At 39.5% G+C, this 18,242-nt stretch overlaps 1 protein-coding gene across 2 annotated transcripts in view; it reads left to right on the top strand.

Annotated features, from left to right (window-relative positions):
* SKIL (SKI like proto-oncogene) overlaps positions 1 to 18,242 on the top strand; it is a 27,558-nt gene that overhangs the window by 7,961 nt on the left and 1,355 nt on the right. For both annotated transcript variants that reach the window (XM_027875881.1, XM_027875880.1), the window contains exons 4-7: positions 13,362 to 13,459; positions 16,073 to 16,320; positions 16,652 to 16,893; positions 17,238 to 17,462. In XM_027875881.1, coding sequence (XP_027731682.1) covers positions 13,362 to 13,459; positions 16,073 to 16,320; positions 16,652 to 16,893; positions 17,238 to 17,462 — 813 coding nt within the window. The remainder of the gene's footprint in view (positions 1 to 13,361; positions 13,460 to 16,072; positions 16,321 to 16,651; positions 16,894 to 17,237; positions 17,463 to 18,242) is intronic.

Genomic DNA, 18,242 nt, shown 5'->3' with positions numbered 1-18,242 from the left:
CACACACACACACACACACACACACACACACACACACACACACACACGCTTGGCCATGGTATGACCAAAAACAAACACCTTTCTGCCTTCATGTTTTAACAATGTCTTTCACGTATTAGTATCTATTGTATAGATAGAATTATATTTATTTTGCAAGCCAGAACAATTGGTACTTTAATTTGTGTTTATATTGCTGAAGGTATGAACTCTAGATTTTATTTAAAAAAAAAGCTTTAAAATTAATAGACTGTTGCTCCTTGTTTCACGGAACTGAAGTAATCTTGATGAGGAAGAAGCAAAATGGCACCCTTATATCTTTTACGCTTTCCTTTACTTGGAAAAATTGTTGATATTTCTAAATAATTTTAAGTAGAATAAGAAATACAAGGAGGTGCATGCAGTGAAGATGAATGTCTAGGGACAGAGCTTCCAAGGTCTTGAATCTTTTCGTGATTGTAGTGAGTAAAATCCTAGACTTTGGGGATATATATATATATATATTTTATTATTTTCCTGTTATCTTTAAATGTCTGAGTGTACTTCTAAGTCTGTCAATGAAAAATTATTTGCTATGAGATCTGCTTGGATGGATTTTTCCCCCTGTTGCTTTCTGTAAATTAAAGCTATTCTCCCCTTCCCTCTTTTAATGGTTTAGTTAGAAGCGACCACTGGTTACTTAGAGCACACACAAATAGTAAGCACATATCTTGTTGTCCTTTTAAAATTATATGGTAAATCCTGTTGCTTTAGATTATAAATTCTTTAATCAGTCAGAGGTTGAAATCAAGTTTGCCTCTGGCTTATCTGAGAGAAAGATTATAAAAAAGCATATTAAATATAGATTTCATAATGTTGACATTAAGGGACATTTCCTAATTGTGATTTTTCATGAATTTGTTTTGGTTCCACCCTTATACCTACAGGATTAGTGAGGTTTTTAGAAAAAAAAACCAAAGAAGCTAAAATGAGGATTAATGTTCTTATTTTGTAACATTTTCTAAAATCTAACTTAAAAAAATGTTCTCTACACAATTAATCATAGCTTTGCATTTTCTTTATCAATAATCATTACTCCTTCAGGAGATAGTGCAAAATCTATACCTATTTCCCTTCTTGAAACTCTTGACCTTTTTGGTGTGTGAAATAACAACGTTACCAGTGGAACACATAGATTTTCCTCACAGGTTTGCTGGTTGGTACAAATCAGTTGTCTGGGTAACTCAATACAGTGCTACACTAAAATGTATTTTAACTAGTGTTCTTATTAAGTATCATTAGCTAGTATTGGGCTTTATTTGCTACATCACTTGTAGTAAGTTTTTACTCTTCCAGAAAATTGTTACTATCTCATAATTCATAATTCATAATTTCATACTTATTAACTATTTCATAGATAAATTGGGGGTAATTGGGGATGAGGTGTCCAATAAGTAGATGGCAGGTTAGATAGGGAACATTGTAAGAGCAAAGTACATGGGCCCACTTGAGGGACACATGGGAAAACATTTTTAGAAGCTTAAATTGAGCTTATGTGTTGGAATAAGATAATGTAGGTGAAAATGAAAGCTCTTTTACTAAAAGGTAACTTAGGACTTAGCCAACTCTCCCCATAACGATGAATGGATACACAAGGTTTTCAGAGAGTGGAAGGGCGCCTTAAAGGTTCAAATGTAGCATGTGCCTTCTTTTTTATACATAGTAACAGTTCAGTCCTTAAGTAGTTTGACTGAATGTATGCCAGAAAGCTGTTGACTACAAGTGTGATAGAAGGATTAGAAACTGTTGCCATTTTTTGTAGTACTTAGTGAGTTGGAACTTGCTGGTTAAAAGGTTTGGTTATGGGGCTGAGAATTTGGAGTAAGCGGGACCTGCTTCAGGGTGAAATAACGGTTTCAGTCTACCTGGAAAAAGAGAGCCTTTTTGGCTGAGCATCTTAACAGAGCTGAGGCCAGTTCCGATTGTCCCTTTGCTATGGCACTGGTGGTTCATGTTTCCACTAGTGGCATTTGGAAGAACTGCTGTGAGTCAGATGTTTAGAAGTTGTTTGGGAATAGTGCCACCTTATGGTTTAAGAAATAAATCATTCATCACAAGTTGGCTTTCCCTCCTAAAAAAAAAAAAAAAAAGGATTTTTGGAAGTAATAGAGGCAAAGTCAAACTAGTTGTCTTATATATAAACGTGTCACTGGGCGTAGAAATGAGAGAGGAGAATAAAAAGAGGGTAAATGTAGAGTGTTTGTCTTGGGTAAAAAGCAATCTTTCCTGGGTAATGCTGTAACTCAGTGTAACCAGTGAACGGTATTTTGTTAGCTATGTGTGCATTAATTAGTTATGTATCTGGAAATACTACAGAAGGTATAAAGAATTTGGGTGGTTTCAGTTTCATTAAACTCTATTATAAACTGAAGAGTTTGTGAGTCAGGGACTTGAAGTCATTTGTAAGTTAAATGTTAATGAACTGTGATAAACTCCATTTAAGGATCAAAAATAGCTTAAATCTACATTTAATCTTTATTCAGAACATTATTCCATATAGATAAACTCTAGAATAATAATTTGGCCTCAGAATGTTAAAAGCAATAAAAACGAAATCGTAATGGAAGCTAATAGTGAAGGATTCTTTTTCAGCTTTGACTTATACACCAGTCAATAAATCTTCATTGTTTGCTTTCTGTAGCACTGGAGGGGATACAAAAGACATCTAACCCTACCTCCAATTTCAGAATTATACTTCCGATATAATTTTTCTTTTTGGCATTGAATCACCAATGTGCAATTTTCATGCAAAATAATTTCTGAGGTGGAAGCTTGAACCTTCGTGGTCAGAAGAACATTTGACAACTTTATAGTGCAGATTTTAGTTTATAAAGTAGTTTTAGATACATTTTCATCTGACTATTAAAATTTACTGTGAGGCAGGTAAATTAGATATTGGTAAATCCATATTATAATTTATATTTAAGAAGCCCTTCTTTGTAGCCCGAGGTTCAAGCAGCCTGCTCACTACCTACTGGGAAAGTGCTGAAACCCACCTGGAGGGAGTGTGTTCACCATAAAGGTGGAAATAACATCTGCAGGTTCTCAGTGACCTTGAAAGTGGTAACTTCATGACCTTTTCTTAATGATCCTTGGAATTTCACACGGGCTCTGTTTCTACCATCTCCCTCCTGCCTTTGTTTACCTTCTGATATTTTGTTCACATCTTTTGAGTGATGAGGCTACTTAGACTTTCTGGTTTAATTGCTCTATAAAGAAAAAGCATATCTGATTTAGAGTCAGAAGGCCAGGGCACAGATCTTGGCCCTCCTTTTCATTACTTCTTTGATTTGGGGGAGAGAGTGAGCTATCTCTTCAGTTTCAGGCTGAGGGTCCATCCAACTCTGAGATTTTGTGTTTCTGAGTGAGTCACTTGACTAGTCTGGGCTTCCATTTTTTTCATTTGTAAAATGAAGGAAATGGACTCGTATTTTCCCTTCCAGCCTTAAAATCCTGTGATATCTGTGATTACTGAGATTAATGGAATCCAAATGAGGGAAGTATTTATGGCATCTCCAAAATGCTTTGATCTATCTAAAATAAAAGCTTTATCTAAAAACTTCTGTCATGTGGAAAGTCTAAATGGTATGCTCTGCTTCTCAATCATGACTTGACAGAATTCTAAATGTACATCATTTGGTGACAGACCGTGTAATAATTATCCTAAGTCTGTAACTTAATGAAGTGTGGTTATTTTGGGTACATATTTTTCTTCTTTCCTTGTCTGTCTTGTCTTTTTATATGAGCTATAATATTTTTCTCTTTGGGAAAAATGTATTTTTTAGTTGGGATTGTGAATTTATTTTAATTATCATCTACAGTGTGAAAACAGTGCTCAGCACTAGGGAGCTAGCCCCCCTCAAACATTGAAGAGCTCCCATTGTGAGGGATGGCATCTGCGCACAGATAAATACCCTACAAGGTTGGGAGGGATAGGGCAAAGGGTTGAACTGGACCAAGGGGTCTGGGAAAATCTGAGGAGCGAGGGACCCAAAGCTGGGCTGAGGCTTCATGGAGGAGGCACAAGTCAAAGCTTGTCACTGTCACTGAGAATCAGCAGTCTTTTTATGTCGTATGTCACGAGTGCTTAATACGTGTTATATCAATGATAAACTAGCTCAGTGATGAAAGGTTTCCAAGCAGCTGGTCCTTTTGATAAAGTATTGAATAACAGCATAATGAAGAGAGAGCTGATCTTAAAGCCAGGCAGGCCCGGGTTCAAGTCCCACCCCAAACACATCCTGACTGTCTTCTCAGTGTGCTTTAGGCTACTGACTGTCCAAGACTCACCTGCACTGGTGGAATTTCTTCAGCCACATTCCAGAGGCCGATCCCTATCTTGATTGAGCATGACAGAATTCTAGCCTGAGAAAAGAATTTGACAATTCTCTGGTCTTACAAAAAGGAAAAAAATAAGGTTGTAGTGGATTTTCTTAGAGTTTTGATATACAGGAGCATTATCAACTAGCTGTTTTGCACTTTGTTTCTTGTTGATAGTTTAAAGCAAGAGCTGCACATTTATCATAACACTTTTGTGCCTTTCCAGCCTACAAAAGGCTCATTCAGTTAGATGACAGGTACGAGCACCAGGCATTTAAAGCTAAATCGAAACCTACCATCATTTTAATTTGCTTCAGGCCTCGCAATAAGGTAACAGAAGCAACAGAAGGGCTTGGATTACATTTGTCACTTTTTTTTTACATTAAATATGTTAAAACTAATGATTGGCATGTGATTGTGTACAAAGCTGAGATTTTTTAAATTTAATTTTTATTTTCAAAAGATGTTGAAAAAGATAGCAGAAGCTCAAGCCCTTCATTTTATTTATTTAAGAAAATTCCGAATTTAACAAACACCAAAAAAAGAACGTTTCTATACATAAAGTAGAACATAAAAAGAGGATAAATCAGGAAATATGAATCTCTTATGTACAGCTTGGTTTTTTTTAATATAAAATAAATTCAGCATGTTACTTTCAAAGCTAGCCTACTTGTCTGTATCTCCTTTTAACCTTCTGTTCTCTTCTTTGCATTTTAAAAAAATGTTTCAATGACCCACTTTTTTTTTTTAGTAATATTATCACTAGCCTCCCCTCTATGCTTCCATCCCTCTAAGTAAAAAAAAGAAAAGAAAAGAAAAGACACAGTCCTTATAACAAGTAAGTATAGTCAGGCAAATCACCCACACATAAGCCATGGCCAACAACACATGTGTTTTCTTTTTCACTTTAAGACCATTGTTCCTCTTGGGGTGGAGAGCAGGAAAGCTGAGCTATTTTTAAAAATCCTGTACATAGAGTTCATGTAGTATGTTTTCTAGTTACTTTGTAACACTTCTCTATATTTTAGTTGTTGAATTGCTCATCTATAACATAGTGAGAGCTGGAGGAAATCTGATATACTAAGGTGTTTAGTTTTTCTGTATTTTTTTTTTTTTTAGGGCTAGCTGTCTAATAGTGTGCTTTTTGTGTTTTACTGAAATTTTCTTGTATTGAGCACTTGAATTTCTTACTACTACACATAGGAAAAAATTGTTAAAACAGGTATGTTCACTCTGTGCCTAAAGTTTCATTAATTAACTGAGTGGGTCAGCACATCCCTGCATGCTTGGAATCATTAGCCAATATCACATCAGGAGTAAATAGTGAGAATTGAATTTTCTTCATGTAACAGGCATTAAGGAATGTAGACTACTGATTTTACATGTGTGTGAGTGATACTGATAGATTATTCACTAGATAGATACATTTATTTGTGAATCTGTTATTCAGTGAACATTTTGGATAAAGTAGTGAATACCATCCTTTGTACATCTATCTTTCCGCTCTTAGTGGTTGTTTGTGAGTCTTGTGGACATGGCAATTGAGGGTTTAATTATAGCCCTTCCTTATTGTTATCTAGTATGATTTTGATATTAAATATATTTTCTGACATTTATCTACTGTAGCATTAATTTTCTAATTCCTGATATTAAAACTATTAGGGAAAGTCTTCAGTAAGTGTTTGATTCTGGATAGATCTTTTGTAACATACTAACACTCTTGAAGTCCACTGTCGCATCATGGCATGGGAGTGGAGTACTGGGGCCTACCAATCTGGAAGGGCTCCCATGGGTCTGGTGCTAGACTGGCGGCTCTTTAGAGAGCCTCACGGTTGTCAGAATGTTGGCTACCAAGCCACAACATTTTTTGGCCACAGTAACCCATGAAGGCTCTGCTGAGGCTGGCAGAGGTTGTGATCTGCACTTGTGATTAGTAGGGCAGCCCATGCTGATCCCAGCATGACTATGAGGAAGTGTTTCCCATTTTATTTGGTATGTTACTGGAACAGATTTGAAAGGACATGATTTTAAAGTGGTGAAAAATAAATCAGGTTAATGTGTGATGACAGAATAATTAGACTATAGCAGAAATTCTTTATCTTTCTGGTGTAACTGACCCCTTTTGACACTCTAGTGAACTCTAGAGCCCCTTCTAGGGTTCACTGTGATTGCTTTTTACACACAAAGGAAACCAATTATTTGAAATTAAGTTGTCAAAATGTATATTTTTCAAAAACCATTTTTACAGACCCCAGGTTAAGACCCAATTATTTATTTATGCAGTAACCATTTCACATTTCTTTAATTTTTGAGCATAGTAGCTAATAATTTTGAAACATTTGAGTTTTAGTACAAGTTGCAATATTTGTGCGTGAAACTGGAGATGGATGAAATGGTTCTTAATACTTTAAAATTTTAAGGTTCTAAACTTAGTAACTTATCAACAAAACATATTCAATTAGGCATGCTCCTTCGTGCAGAAAATAGAGTGAAGAATGTGCTATTTAAATTTTCTTCCCAAATGTAATTTACATTATTTTCCATCTGAGAGACTAATACAGATTGTTACATGATCATTGTACACTGGGTATTTATTAGAAGATTCACTTCTTAAAGGAGTTTTGATCAAGACATCGTGTTAAATCAAAGAGGGAGATAAACATTTGGAAAGGAACACTTCTTGCTTAGGACTTTTAAAAAAATAATATTTAATTTCCCCCCCAATTACATGTAAAAACAATTTTAAAAATCAATTTAAAAAAAAAATTTGAGCTCCAAATTTTCTCCTCTCTCCTCTCCCTGAGATAGTAAGCAATTTGATATAGGTTATACATGTGAAATTATGCAAACATTTCATATTAGTCATGTTGTGAAAGAAACCCTTAAAAATAAAGTAAAAAATAGTATGCTTTGATCTATATTCAGACTCCAGTTCTTTCTGGAGATGGATAGCATTTTTCATCATGAGCCCTTTGAGATTGCCTTGGATTATTGTGTTGCTGAGAATAGCTAAGTTATTCACAGTTCTTCATCATACAATATTGCTGTTACTGTGTACAATGTTCTCCTGGTTCTGCTCACTTCACTTTGTATCAGTTCATGTACTACTGAGGACTTTTAACTAGATTTAAAAAGTCAACCATTTCTGATAAATCCTAATTAAATGAATCTTTCCTTCCATTTTAAGAAATTTTATATAGTTTCATAAATTAAAGAGAGATTTTGAAAAATTGGGTTGAGGGGGCAGCTAGGTGGCGCAGTGGATAGAGCTCTGACCTTGGAGTCAGGAAGACCTGAGTTCAAATCCAGCCTCAGACACTTGACACTTACTTAGCTGTGTGACCCTGGGCAAGTCACTTAACCCCATTGCCTCACCAAAAAGCATAAAAATAAATAAGCAAGACACATTTTTGGGGCAGCAAGGTGGTGCAGTGGATAGAGCAGTTCAAATCCAGCCTCAGACACATAACACTAGCTGTGTGACCCTGGGCAAGTCACTTAACCCCATTGCCTAGCCAAAAAGAAAAAAAAAATTGGGTTGAGGCATCTGAAATTTAGTTTGTGTACCAGAGGTAAACATTCTACCTTTGGGAATGGTAATCAGCAGGCTTTACCTTGATCTGTTTCTTTGTTAAGCAGCATGGTGCGTTCTGTGGCTAAATAGATGAAATATACAACTTCCTGCCCTGTTGAAAGGCATGGGGCCAGATCACTGTTGCTTGAACTCATTTTTATTCCTGCTTTATAGCTGCCTCACTGCTATGCAGCAGAATCACTTTGTTCCTTTTTGAAGCCCTAATTTGTCAGTTGACACAAATACAGAAGGGATAAGAGAATCTATTCTGCATCTGTGAATGTTGTTCATTGCTTTAGTATGTGTTTCCTTAATTGCTCCTAACATGCAGTTAGGATAATTTATTGTTTACTTTTATTGTTTACTATAGCCAAACTTAGTATTAACCTCAATCATTTTATTATAGTCACTTTCATGTATTTTTTTCCCATCCTTTGTGCAATTCATTTGGTACAGCATTCTCCCAATAATTCTAGGGATTCCTTTGTAGTTCATTGAAAGATGCAGCCTGGAGGGATGGGTAGTGGGGAGAAATATAATACTGGTGTTGGTGTAGGAAGATAAACTCTAAGGTCCCAATAGTTATCTTTTTTTGTAGAGTTGATTAAGTAAAGAATTGTACAAGTAAAGTAACACTTGGACATGGCATAAAGAAAGGTGAACTCCCCCCCACCCCCCTCCCCATGCACAATAACATTGGAGGTCTCAGAATTTACTTAGGTCAGAATGAGAGTCTCTTAAATTTAGATGCCAAAAGAGATTTGTGGGAAGGCTTGGTTGAGATTCCACATATTTGGCTATATTTCTAAGGGGAAAACCCACCAGTTTCTAGAAGGGCTTCGTGGTGTAGTGGCTAGGCAGTTAGTGTTGAAAGCAGGAAGAACTGTGTTCAAGTCCTGCCCTTGACACAAACTGGCTGTGTGTCCCGGACAGCTCTCTAAGAGAGGTTCAGACCTGATTTGGTGGAAGGAGTTTCAACTCCAGTCAAGTCAACAAGCTTTTATTTAAGTTCCTGCCATATGCCAGCACTGTACTAAGAGCTGGAGATAGAAAGGTAAAGACAGTTCCTTGCCCTCAAGGATCTCAGAGTCTAATAGTGGAGACGATATACAAGCAACTGAACAAACATAAACATGAATGAAAGACAATCAACCGAGGGAAGGCGCTAGGTGGGATTTTAGCAGGGAGTTCCTGGAAGCCAGGAGGTGGAAAAGAGGAGGCAGAGCCTTCCAGGCATAGGGAGGCAGCCAGGGAAGATGTCTGGAGTTGGGAATAGTAGTATCTTGTTCAAAGACCCTCAAGGAGGCTAGTGTCACTAGATAGGTGGGGGAGGGGAGACAGGGTATGAAGGACTTTGAATGTCAGAGGATTTTATATTTGATCTTTATATTGGATATGATGATAGTGAGCCCCTGGAATTTAGGGGGACACAGTCAGACCTGTAATCTACAGATTGGGCCTTTTCCTCTCTCTTTAATTTCTTTGGCAGTAGAGGCCCAGTCATGGTGTAGTGGGGTCAAAGGAGATATGTGTTTTAGGAACTTTTTGAATATAGTTCCCAGTTGCTTTCCAGAATGACTAGATCAATTCCCAACTGTCACCAACTGTGTTCTAGTATAAATGTTTTCCTAAAGTCCCTTCAACATTTCTCATTTTCCTCTTTTGTCATCTTGACCAGTCTGGGTCAAGGGAGGTGGAAAGTCAAAGCTGTCTTAATTTGCATTTTCCTAATTATTTGTGATTTAGAGCATTTTCTTTTACATGATATGGTTGTTGATAGCTTGGGCGTCTTCCTTTGAAAACTGCCTGTTTGTATCCTTTGACCATTATCTCTTGGGGAATGGCTCTTGGTTTTATCAATTTGAATCAATTCTTTATGTGTCTTGGATATGAGATCTTTATCAGAGAAATTTGTTGCAAAGATTTTTCCTAGTTACCTGTTTCCCTCTTAATTTTTACTGCAGCAGACTTTTCAATGGAAAACCTTTTTAATATAATCACAGTTTTCTCTTGTGTGATCCTCTGTCACTGGCCTTTGGTATGCAACAGTCAGCTGGGGTGCGGGGAATCATTTTTAAAAATTTGAAGTGCCATTTGATGTGTAAAGATTTGAAAGATAACATTGTAGCAAATAGAAATAACTAGAGCACATTCTTACAAAAAACTTGCATAGTAGCAATTTATGGCAGATTAATATCAAATGATTTTTGTGTGCACTTGAAACACTGTCTCAATGAAGCTGTGAACACAAAGACCAAACATCCCAGGCAGGGGAGGGAGGCAGTGTAAGGACAGGTGGGCACCCGGCAACCCTCTCTGTCTTCCTGATCCTTTGTCTTTCTGTCATTCATAATCTGTAACCTGGGTGTCTGTTGAACAAATTACAGGATTTTTTTTTCTTTTAAAAAATTTCCTGAAGGAAAGGAGGGATGGGTGATAGAGTCACTGTTCTTAGAACTTGGCTTCATTTCTGTCTTGTTCAGTTCATCCAATATTAAGTGCCTATGAGTATGAAGGATATACAGAGGCAAGAATGAAATAGTGCCTGCTCTCAAGGAGCCATTGTGATTGTTGGTCAGTCGTGTCTGACTCTCTGTGACCCCATTTGGGGCTTTTTTGGCCAAGTGATTTAACATTTCTTTCTCCAGCTCATTTTACAGATGAGGAAACTGAGGCAAACAGGGTTAAGTGACTTGCCTAGGGTCACATAATCAGTAGGTGTCTGAGGCCAGATTTGAACTCAGGTCTTCCTGACTCCAGGTCATGCGCTCTAACCACTGCACCACCTAGCTGTCCCCTCAAGGAGCTTACATTCTACCAATGGAATACAAGTTGTGTACAAGTCAGTATGGTAGAAGAAAAGAAGGAAGGGGCAAAGCTTTGGCACCTGAGGAAGTGGCCCAGGAAAGGCTTCGTGAGGACATTGACCATGGAGCAAAGGAAGACAAGTTTCCTCTGAGGCAGAAATAAGGAAAAGAATATATTCCAGGCATGGAGAATGGCTTGTGAAAGCTCAGAGGTGGAGTTATGAAGCAGTCCATTTTGAGCAGAAATTTGAGTCTGTAAAGGGGAATAGTGAAATAGGTCAGAAATGAGGTGTGAGTGCCAAGCAAAGTCTGGCCTAGTTGGTCTATAATAGACAGGGGGTGCCACCAGGGCCAGACCTGTGCCCTGGGAAGATTACTTTGGCAGGTGGGCAGGTGGATCAGAGAAGGGAGATTCTGGAGTCAGGGAAACCAATTACAGTATTCTAGGGGAGAGAGGGAGGGTATGGAAATACAATAGCCATGTGAGTAGAAAGAAGGGGATGGGTGGGAGAGGTTAATGGAGGGAGAATCAGCAGACTTGGCAGTTGATTGAATATTGGGGGCAGTGAGGGAGAAAGAAAACTCGGGATATGAACAGTGACTAGGAGGATCAGACCTTTTTAGAAATACAATTTTACAATTTTAGACATTTTAAATTTTAAATTTGAGATATCTGTGGAATATCCAGGTGCAGATGTGAGTAAACAGTCAAGAACATGGGTCTTGACTTCAGGAAGAATTAAGGCTAGATATATAGATTTGATAGTTACCTTCAAAGAAATGAGAATATTAGACCCATGAGACGTGGTGAGATCATCAAGAGAGAAGGGCAGAGGCACCAGGACAGTGTCTTGGTGGGGAAGAGAGTGTGTGGGAATCCAAGTTTAATGATGACTCAGCATAGGGGACTGAGGTATTAAAAACCAGGTAAGAAGAGAATCCAGAGAGAGTAGTATCTGACACGGAAGCTCATTTTAGTGGGGTTGTGGGATCAGAGGCCAGGCTGTGAAGCTTCAGAAGCGAGTAGGTGGTGAGGCAGGGAACGTAGATGTTTTTAGAAGTTGACAATGAAAGAAGGGAGCTCTAGGATGACAGCCTGATGGCATAACAGAGGCCAGTGAGGGTTTTTTTAAAGGATGGGTTAGACTAGAAAATGTTTGTAGGTGGCAGGGAAAGAACCAGGAGATAGGAAGAGAGAAGACTGGGTGGGTGGAAATGATCACCAGAGTTCCTTCCTGGAGGAGATGGGAGCCTAGGGTTGAAAGTACTGGTCAAAGGGTTGACCTTGGCAGCAAGGACCACCTCTTCTTAGAGAAAAGAGTGAAGGCCAGGGTGGTGATGAGGGAGAGGAGGAGTTCGGAAATAGGAGACAGAGGAGGGGAGCTTCCAGCAGATGGCTTAGCTCTTCCCAGGAAAGTGAGAGTCCAGGACATCTGCTGATAGAGCGGGGTGGAGGAGACTGGAGGGGAGAGAGGTCAGGTGCAGCTCCAAAGTTTTGCCATCTGCTGTGGAATGGGTATAAGGTCCCTGTGTGGGCCACTGCAGGATGTTCCTGGAAAGTCATAGGAAGGGACTGGACGTGTTCTGGTCTAGAGGGATCAGATGATCTTTTATCGTCCTTTCTAGTTCTGTTAGTCTTTGATTTTATTAAGATGAAGAAACTCCATTTGTGTTAAGTACACTGCATTGTGATTCTTTTCACTTTAGTTATAGATTGTTATGAAGATTAGATGGCAGATATCATAATCTCTCCTGTTAGTAGAAGTAACTGGGATCGTACAAGGCAAAAGCTCTATGTCTAGTCTCTTGTAATTCAGTACGTCTTCCCCAGGCATGGCCAGAGATTTGGCTAGGATGTCTAGTCTCCTTGGTGCGATATGGTTGGCAAATGGGATGTACTCTCATATTTTCCCTCTCTCTTCTCTTGTCCTCCCTTATACTAATTCTCTCCATTGCCCTCATCCCATCTGATTTGCCCTTTCTTTCCTATCCATTCCCATCTTCTTGCTATTTTTCTCTCCTGCCATCATCTGTGCCTGTTTTTTCCCTTAAGAATATGATAATTACTGTAATACAGAAATATGTTTGTGAAGGGAACTTGCCCCCCCCCCCACATTAAAAAAGCAGTGAGAGCTCTTTTTCCTTTGCTTCTTTTCCCCTTCCTAGCACCTTTGGGTGCTGCTTCTGGATAAAAGCTTGCTGACTTGTCTGTCCTAGCTGTTGAAGGAGGAATTACTCTGCTGATGGATGGCCCCTTTTGGTGGGTGCTGTTACATCAGAAGGGCAAAACGGTCTTGATTTCAGCCTCTGTCAAAATAGTATGGAACATTGTTTAGTTTATTAGAATTGAGCACTTGCAGTGTGGTAGGGGAGCATTCTGGCTGCTGGCAATTGCAGGGACAAAGTAGAATGGGAATTTTGTAAGTTTAGGGGGGTTATGTACTTGCAAATGCACTTTGGATAATTCATGAATTCTATACGTTGAAAAAATTCTGTTAACTTATGAACAGTTATATTTGTATGCTTGGTGAAACTACATTATTGCATATTTTTTCATTTAAGAAGAACTGATATATTAGAAGATGAATATTGAATAATACTGTGTGTCCTTCCCTCTTTTGCAGGCAGACACACCCCCAGGGCTGGAATTGCCGTCATGGTATCCAGTTATAAAGCAGGAAGGTGACTCCGTTTCTCAGCCTCCTCCATTCATCCATCCCAGGTAAGCAGTCATCTTTTTTAACTTCTTCTTTCTTCAGTTATTCAAAAGTTGACTTTAAAAACACAAAATTGACATTTTTGAAAAAGGGCATTTTGGGTAGACATATATTTTAGTTTATATTTGTTAGCATAGCAAAATTAATACAATGCAGTTTGGTGGTAAATTTGCCTAAAGGTACAGGAAAGCTTGAGAATGGAGATGGGTGTTTTAGTTTTCCAGTCCGTTGAGTCCTGTTGAGTGTTCCAGGTCCTAGAGGAAGAGTCCATTGGTGTGGGCTTTCTTCTAACTGCATCATCTTTAGAAGTATGTGAATTGCCTTTCCTCTAAGATTACCTTTTAAATGTTTACTCTCATACATAGAAGCTTTCTTAGTAGCTTCAGATCCACATAAGAATTTTTCATCTTTTCACTGAGAACATCCACGATTTGTAACTTCATTTTCTCTTGTTACTCAGTTTTTCTCTTGGATAATATGCATTCACCAAGTCTGGAAATGGAGAGACCCTTGCCTTGCTCTGGATGCCCCGAACTTAAATTCATTAGACATTTTTTAAGTGCCTGCTGTGTATAAAACCCCATGCTACCCTCTGGAGGGGAGTGGGGGGAGTATAAAGTTTAAATATGACATTCTCTTCTAATGAAGCTTAGCCATCAATGAGGAGATATGAAATACACAAATAACTAATGAACAATAGTACACAAATGTGTCAGGCAGGGGCCAGCAATGTACATGTGAGGATGGAGGAAGGAAAGGTCATTGGTGGTGGTGAGGGTCATGGAGTATTATCTACCTAGAGGAGATAGCATCTGAGTTTGGCCTCACGTGGTAAATTGGATGATGGGTACAGATGGAGCAGGTCAGGGGAATGACGTTTAGAAAGCGATGGAGGTAGGCATGCACAATGTATGACTCGTCCAGCTCAGCTAAAGCAGAGACTATCGAAAGCAAGTAGCACGAGAGATGACTTTCAGGAGAAGGTGGCACCAGATCATGGCAGGCAGGCCATCAGTGCTGTGGTCAGCAGACAAGAGGGAGCCATTGAAGGTTGTGAGCAAGGCCTGAAATGTCTGGCCCTCGGCAGATGATGAGTCTAGCATCAGTCTAAAGCATGGTCCGGAAGAACAGGAGAGTGGAGGAAAGAAAGACATCTTTGAACCTAGGAAGCTGGCTGAGTGGGGAGGCCGGGAATAGAGTGAAGGCAGAAGTACTTGATTTGAGGCCAGTGAGAAAGTGGAGCTGTAAGCAGGCCTTTGGCTGTTGGATTAAGCCTGCTGGTCCTTAGCCATGTTGAGGGAGTACCAGGGACGGTGAATCAGAGAGAGATTAAAAAATCAGAGAGAGATTAAAAAAAAAAGGAAGAGTTAAAGGAAGAAGTCGACTGGAGGACCAGGAATCCAAGGGACGGGGTTAAAGGGAATCGGGGGGTTGCATTTGCCATGTTGTAGGCAGCCTCTTTAATGTCACAGTGACAAAGTTCCTTTGTTCTATAATTTAGCACTGTTAATTGGATAAGTCATTTGTAATTATAATTTGGTATTTTCATGTTCATTAACTTATCCCATAAGCCTGTTAATTAATTAGCCTCCCAAGCAGCATCGGGTCAGTGTTCAGCCTCACTAACTACTGCTGTAACGCAATGGCCCTGTGATCTCATCAGCAGGGGGCCTCCCTCCCTCTGGTGGTGCAGCTCACAATCTTGCTGTGCTTTTTTACCTGGTGTGATACCCAGGTCCTCTGGCTCCTCCACAAGGGTACACCCAGCATTCCGAATGGGTGTGTGTGTGTGTGTGTAGAGTACATCGGCTCTCTGCCAGTTATCCCTAGATTTTGCTAAATGACCAGCCCAATAGTACATGGCCACCACGGGCTTGCCCATTGCCTTTAATTGTGTGTAAGCCTAATGTGTCGTCATGCAAGTGCTCAACTATTTGGGGAAGATCATCTTGTGGGATCAGTTTAAAGGCACCCTTGTACTTTGGGCTTTGCCCCTTCTGTGAGTGTGCATGCTCTTGTGCACTTGCTAGTAGCTGGGCTGAGGTCAGATTCCACTTAGCCTCCTGGTGTTGCCAGAAGCCCCAGGAAGTTAGGACCACGGGGAGGCTTGCAAAGAGATCTGGCTTGTATCCGAGCAGCATGGTGTTGAACCAGACAGCAGCCGCACAGGAGCAGAGCGTGGATTCTCTGTGGCCTTGGAGCAGCTCTGGGGATAAAAATAGGCCTCACAAGCAGCCAGAAGTGACTGCTCTGTCCTGGGACAGCCTCGTCTACCACAGTGGTGCCCAAGTGTGTGTGAACCTTTCTGTGCTCAGCCCCGTTGTTTTAGGGGAGAGCTAAAGGAGTGATTTTCCCACCCTTTTCCATGCAAAAAGGGTGCAGAAGAAGATGTGTTTGGTTCTTTGTGCAGTGACAGGGGCCCCTTGGGTGGATAATTTTATTGCCTTACCTTGATTTAGCACAGGCTCTTGTCGCTTTCTGGACAGTTTGCTTCCTTTCATTCTTTATCTTGCGTCTTTGCAGACATTTTGAATAAAAAAATGGAAAATTGTCAATTTTCATTTTACTTGTAGATTTAAAAATTAAACCTGATTTTTTTCCTCATTGTGTCTCCTCAGCTACTACCTGTACATGTGTGATAAAGTGGTTGCTCCAAATGTGTCGCTTACTTCAGCTGTGTCGCCATGTAAAGAGGTCACGAAAGCAGGGGCCAAAATGGCAGAAGGGAACAGGTCTCTGCCAGGGCAGCCTGAGAAATCTTATGCCAGCTGCAAATCTCGCAAAGTCGCCTCTTACCCAGAACTTTCCCTCGAGGAGCAAGAGAAGATGGATCTCAAATCCAGTCAAGAACTCGGCAGCCGTCTAGGTGAGCACGCTCACAGGATCAGTCGTCCTCAAGGACTTCTCAAGATGACTCAAGTATTTTGTTTTAACCATGTTTTAATTGAAATTTCCAAAATATGTTATTATATCATCTCCCTTCCTGAACATATTCCCCCCCTCTAAAAAAATCAGATTTTTTAAAAAAATCTGATTTTTGTATTCTAAATACTTAAGTAATGGACATGCACTTACGTAGCTCTTACATTTAATTGCCTTTTATTCTGCAGATTACCCATAGTATTTACTCTGCCTTCCATATTTTAAGTAAGATGGTTTTCAATTATTTAATTGCTTAGTTTTTTTTCCCCTTAAAGATCCATCCTTGTCAACCAATTCTACAAATAAAAGGAAATTGGAACCCAAGGCTTGTGGTACAGATGCAGAAACCAGCAAACGGGAAAGGGGCCAAGAGACTCCAACTCTATGGCCATCGATTATCAAGGATATCAGTTGTGAGGACGATAAGGGGAAAATCATGGAGGAAGTGATGAGAACCTATGTCCAAAAACAAGAGAAATTGAATTCTATTTTACAGAAGAAGCAGCAGCTTCAGATGGTAAGACTTGTTCAAGTGATTATCCATTTAGCCAAAAAAACCTTTATTTTTTGTGTTTCATTTGCTTTGTTAGCGTGAAAAGTCAGGTTATTGCTGCCTAGATTGTAAACCATACACAGATAGTCCATGTTTTATCTGAAGCTCTTTTCAGAATCATGAACATTTAGAAATTTGACAATGAAAATGCCAAGTTAGGCAGGAGTTTTGAAAAACCTATATTCTATATCCTTGCCATAGTATCCTTGCTAGTGATAATAGCCTAATGTGTTTCTGTTTTCTGAGTTGAAAATTTTAACTGGAGAGAAGTAAAGTAAAAATTTATCTCTGATTTTTTTTTTTTGTAGGAAGTGGAAATGCTGAGCAGTTCACAAGCTATGAAGGAGCTCACTGAAGAGCAGCAGAATTTACAGAAAGAGCTGGAGTCTCTGCAGACTGAGCACGCTCAGAGGATGGAGGAATTCTACATTGAACAGAGGGACTTGGAGAAGAAACTGGAGCAAGTGATGAAGCAGAAGTGTACCTGTGACTCAACTTCAGAGAAAGACAAGGAGGCTGAGTACGCAGCCCAGGTGAGAACGGAGGGCTGTGACATCAGCTGGGGGGGGAGGAGGAAAGGTTACCGTGTCAGCTGGGGAAGAGGCCTCGTCTTCGGTGGGCCACGGGCATCCAGACACAGCTTCCCAGAAGAGGCAGCCTTTGAGTGGAGCCTTGAAGGTTGTGGGAGGTAACATATCACAGGTGGATATGGGGCGAGGTAGGGAATGGAGTATTTTTTGAGTGGAGGGGAGACCGTGAGCCTAAGGTGTAGAGGAAACGAAACATGGCCTATTTTGGGGGAGGGTCACTGGTTGAGTTGGGCTGGAGTGTAGAATAAACTGGAGGGTGAGAGGAGAGGAGAGAAAACTGGTAGTTTGGGGCTGAAAAATTGAAAAAACATAATTCTGTAGAATCCTGTAATTCTGTGTATGTTTAATGCTGGTTTTTTCTTTATGGTCTCTGCCCTCCTAGAGAAGAATTTTATGTTTAACTTAGTATGGCAGATGTCGTAATAGTACAATATATATAACCAGTATTTCAGTGAGAACATCATTTAGATTTATGAAGCTCATGATTTTTGTTTCCTCTCTTAATCACTTGATTAAAGTGCTGAATATTTGGGTCATAGAACTAAGATTGGTATGTTTAAAATAATCTGTCCCCCTCCCCTTAAATCAGGATATAGGAGTATTATATTAAAGCAACCCAACAGGTCTTTAACATATTTGTATCTAAAATGTAGTTGTCACGGAAATATAAATTATCATGTAATCCAATGGGAAAAGAATGAGAAGTTGGGGAAATTTCACACA

Source organism: Vombatus ursinus, unplaced genomic scaffold, assembly GCF_900497805.2.
Source record: "Vombatus ursinus unplaced genomic scaffold, bare-nosed wombat genome assembly UNPS02014810.1, whole genome shotgun sequence".
Lineage (NCBI taxonomy): Eukaryota > Metazoa > Chordata > Mammalia > Diprotodontia > Vombatidae > Vombatus > Vombatus ursinus.
This window is presented reverse-complemented; position numbering and strand designations above follow the sequence as displayed.